The sequence below is a fragment of the Primulina huaijiensis genome, unplaced genomic scaffold (assembly GCF_012295235.1).
Source record: "Primulina huaijiensis isolate GDHJ02 unplaced genomic scaffold, ASM1229523v2 scaffold207334, whole genome shotgun sequence".
In the NCBI taxonomy this organism is placed as follows: domain Eukaryota; kingdom Viridiplantae; phylum Streptophyta; class Magnoliopsida; order Lamiales; family Gesneriaceae; genus Primulina; species Primulina huaijiensis.
Window position 1 is genome coordinate 1 of NW_027354820.1, and position 2695 is coordinate 2695.

Sequence of the window (2695 nt, forward strand, 5' to 3'; positions counted from 1 at the left end):
TGGAAGAAAAAAAACTAAACCAAATGTCAGTAACTGAACCAAAAAAATATAGAATCGAGGATTGAAGATGTAACATAAGCACCGAAACACATCAAATTCTTTCTTTATTTCTTCCTTGGATTTCCATCTTAAGGATGCATAACAATAGCAGCAACATTAAAGTAATTGTCATCCTAAACAAAACACCAAGCACCAGAGTTTCCATTCAAAAAACTTCAACTAATTGTTATAAGTCAAGATTTCAATTTTCAGAATTGATAAAAGAGAACATAAAGGATTACAGTTTCATTAACCAACTAGCATAAACAGAATACCTGTTGTTCTGTCATTTGTAGGAAACCAATGGTATGGTAAACCAACTCTTTCACATTGTTCATAACAACCTGAATTGGAGAAATATTAACATTTATGGAAACTGACAGCCTCGTGTAACAAAAATGAGAAAAAATTTAAAAAGTCTCAAAGCATACCCTTACAAATTTTGGGCTTCCAACAATGGTCAATAAAAATTCAAATAACTGCATCCAAAGATAATCAGGCATGTCACGAGGCTAGCAAGTGAATGCCAATAATTTACTCTCAACAACAAAAACAAGGAAAATATTACAAGAAAGCATACTCATACGTCAAAAGGTAAATCACAGGCTTATGCCTGAACAGGTGCTCCAATTTTTACAATATGAAAGAGTTTCTCAAATCACTCGAAGGTTTTACAGAGGGTACAAACTGAAACTGTTATTTTCAATGTTGCAATTTGAATTTTACCACAACAATCTTTTGACTGAATATCCTTACATAAATCGACGAGGCACATATTGAATGCTTAACTGAAATTATAAATGACCAGATATATGAAAGCCGGCTCATATAAACTTGCTTGGAGAAAGGTTTGGTGCTATATAAAATGTCAGAAAACATGCTGATTCTACACACTGATTGATAATATTCAGCATCTTTTTTTGTTCATTTCCTTATGCCAATGTCTTTTGATGGCCAAAAGGTCCAATGAAGAAATTTGCGTCATAAACCCAAATAAGTACTCCTAGAAAAGATAAATAGATCTGGATTAAACTATTTTTTTTACTTTTTTCTGGTCCGTAGAAGACGGATGCATGATTGATAACAATGTTGTACACTGAATGTTCAACTCAAAACTTTTTTGGAGAAATAATAAAGTGGACATTACACGTAAAGTTAAAAGATAAAAGCCAATGCATAAAGTCCTAAATCCAGTAGGAAAAACAAACAAATTCCATTATCCTTAGTCCATATGTTCAAGATAGTTTTCAAATAACGAGTCAAATATGATAAAATCATGTATAAAAGGACAGAAAAGTTCAGTCTGCAAGTAAAGAAGTAAAATCAAGCACTAAAGAGGAAATTAAAGCAAGACCACAAGTTTGCTAGTAAAGATAATGTGGTACTGCCAGTGTCAAACACAAAGCAAAATTTTTTTTTGATACGAAACATTAATTTTATATAATAATTAGTTTGTGTTACATAAGAAGCGGATGAGTAGTCCGCGAGATAAAAGAAACTAATACACTGTCGTCAAGACATTACAAACTTCCAATCCCTAACAGCGTCTGATATTTCAAAATTAACCACATGAAACCAATAAGAATGTTATACAATTTTAAAATTTCAAAGGAAATTCAAATCTCAGCATTGAACACCAGTGCCGTAGTCAATCATATTTTACAGTAGCAGTTATAAGTTGTCAAACATCATTACACAGTGATTATTATAATTAACCTGAATGACAAAGGACTCCAGACTTTTTTCTGCACCGTCAGAATCATATCTTCCATCATAGGAATCTTCAACACCTTCAACTGAAGATCGCTCATAGACTCCCAAGGATGTTATAAATGTATGCCACAATGGCCCTACAATAACTGAAACACCACCACGATGTCAAAAAAAAAGAAAGAAAAAAGAACAAGAACAAGTAAAAGGAAAGTAAATGTATCAGCACATTCAATAGATTACTGCAACATACCTGTAAAATGAGTATCGGCTATGGCTGGAAAGTATTGAACAAACTGATTCAGGCACTTTAAAACCTGATACCAATAATGGAAAAAATGTTCTAGAAGTCAGAAATTTTCACAGAGCATCATGAGAGACAAACCAAAAGAATAACAACCTCCATCCGAATGCTCCAATCATCAGGATCTTCAGATGGCACTGGGTGCTTTAGGATTGAAGAAAATTGCTCCATCCAAGGCTGGAGCATTGGTAACAGCAAGGCGCTTGTTTCCATCTAATTACCAGTAATCAATCCACTAATCATTAGCAATAATAAAATACATTCATTCAATCAGCCAACTTATAGAAGCAATATACCTTATATACACCACTCAAAATCCCGAGCACTGAAGTACAATTGTACACTATTGAAAGAGCTTTAGACCTGAGACATTTATCATAGATCTGTAGTGATAAATATCCAAAAAGAAAAAAATCAAAGATAAGATCAAATAAAACATTTCAGAATAATTTTGCAAACCAACAAATAAAGCATAAATTTTTCTCATATACTTCTTGAATAGAAATGAACATGGATATGTAACCAGAAGAAAGGTAAAAGGTAACTCGAGTTCCTCTATTGTTGCATCAAGTTTCTGATTTGTTGAGTTAAAAAAACATCAGGTGAAGCTAAGACAAATGAAGAGTTTCAACCAAGCCACAT

General features: G+C 32.8%; 1 protein-coding gene across 1 annotated transcript; it reads right to left on the bottom strand.

Moving 5' to 3' along the window:
* Positions 1-27: 27 nt before the first annotated feature.
* Positions 28-2489, bottom strand: LOC140966605 (uncharacterized). Its single transcript, XM_073426864.1, has 7 exons — positions 2350-2489; positions 2150-2266; positions 2003-2066; positions 1756-1898; positions 471-518; positions 315-383; positions 28-173 (listed from the first exon to the last, which is right to left on the bottom strand). The coding sequence occupies exons 2-7, from the start codon at positions 2264-2266 to the stop codon at positions 129-131; spliced, it is 486 nt and encodes a 161-aa protein (XP_073282965.1). The 5' UTR covers positions 2350-2489; the 3' UTR covers positions 28-128.
* Positions 2490-2695: the final 206 nt, after the last annotated feature.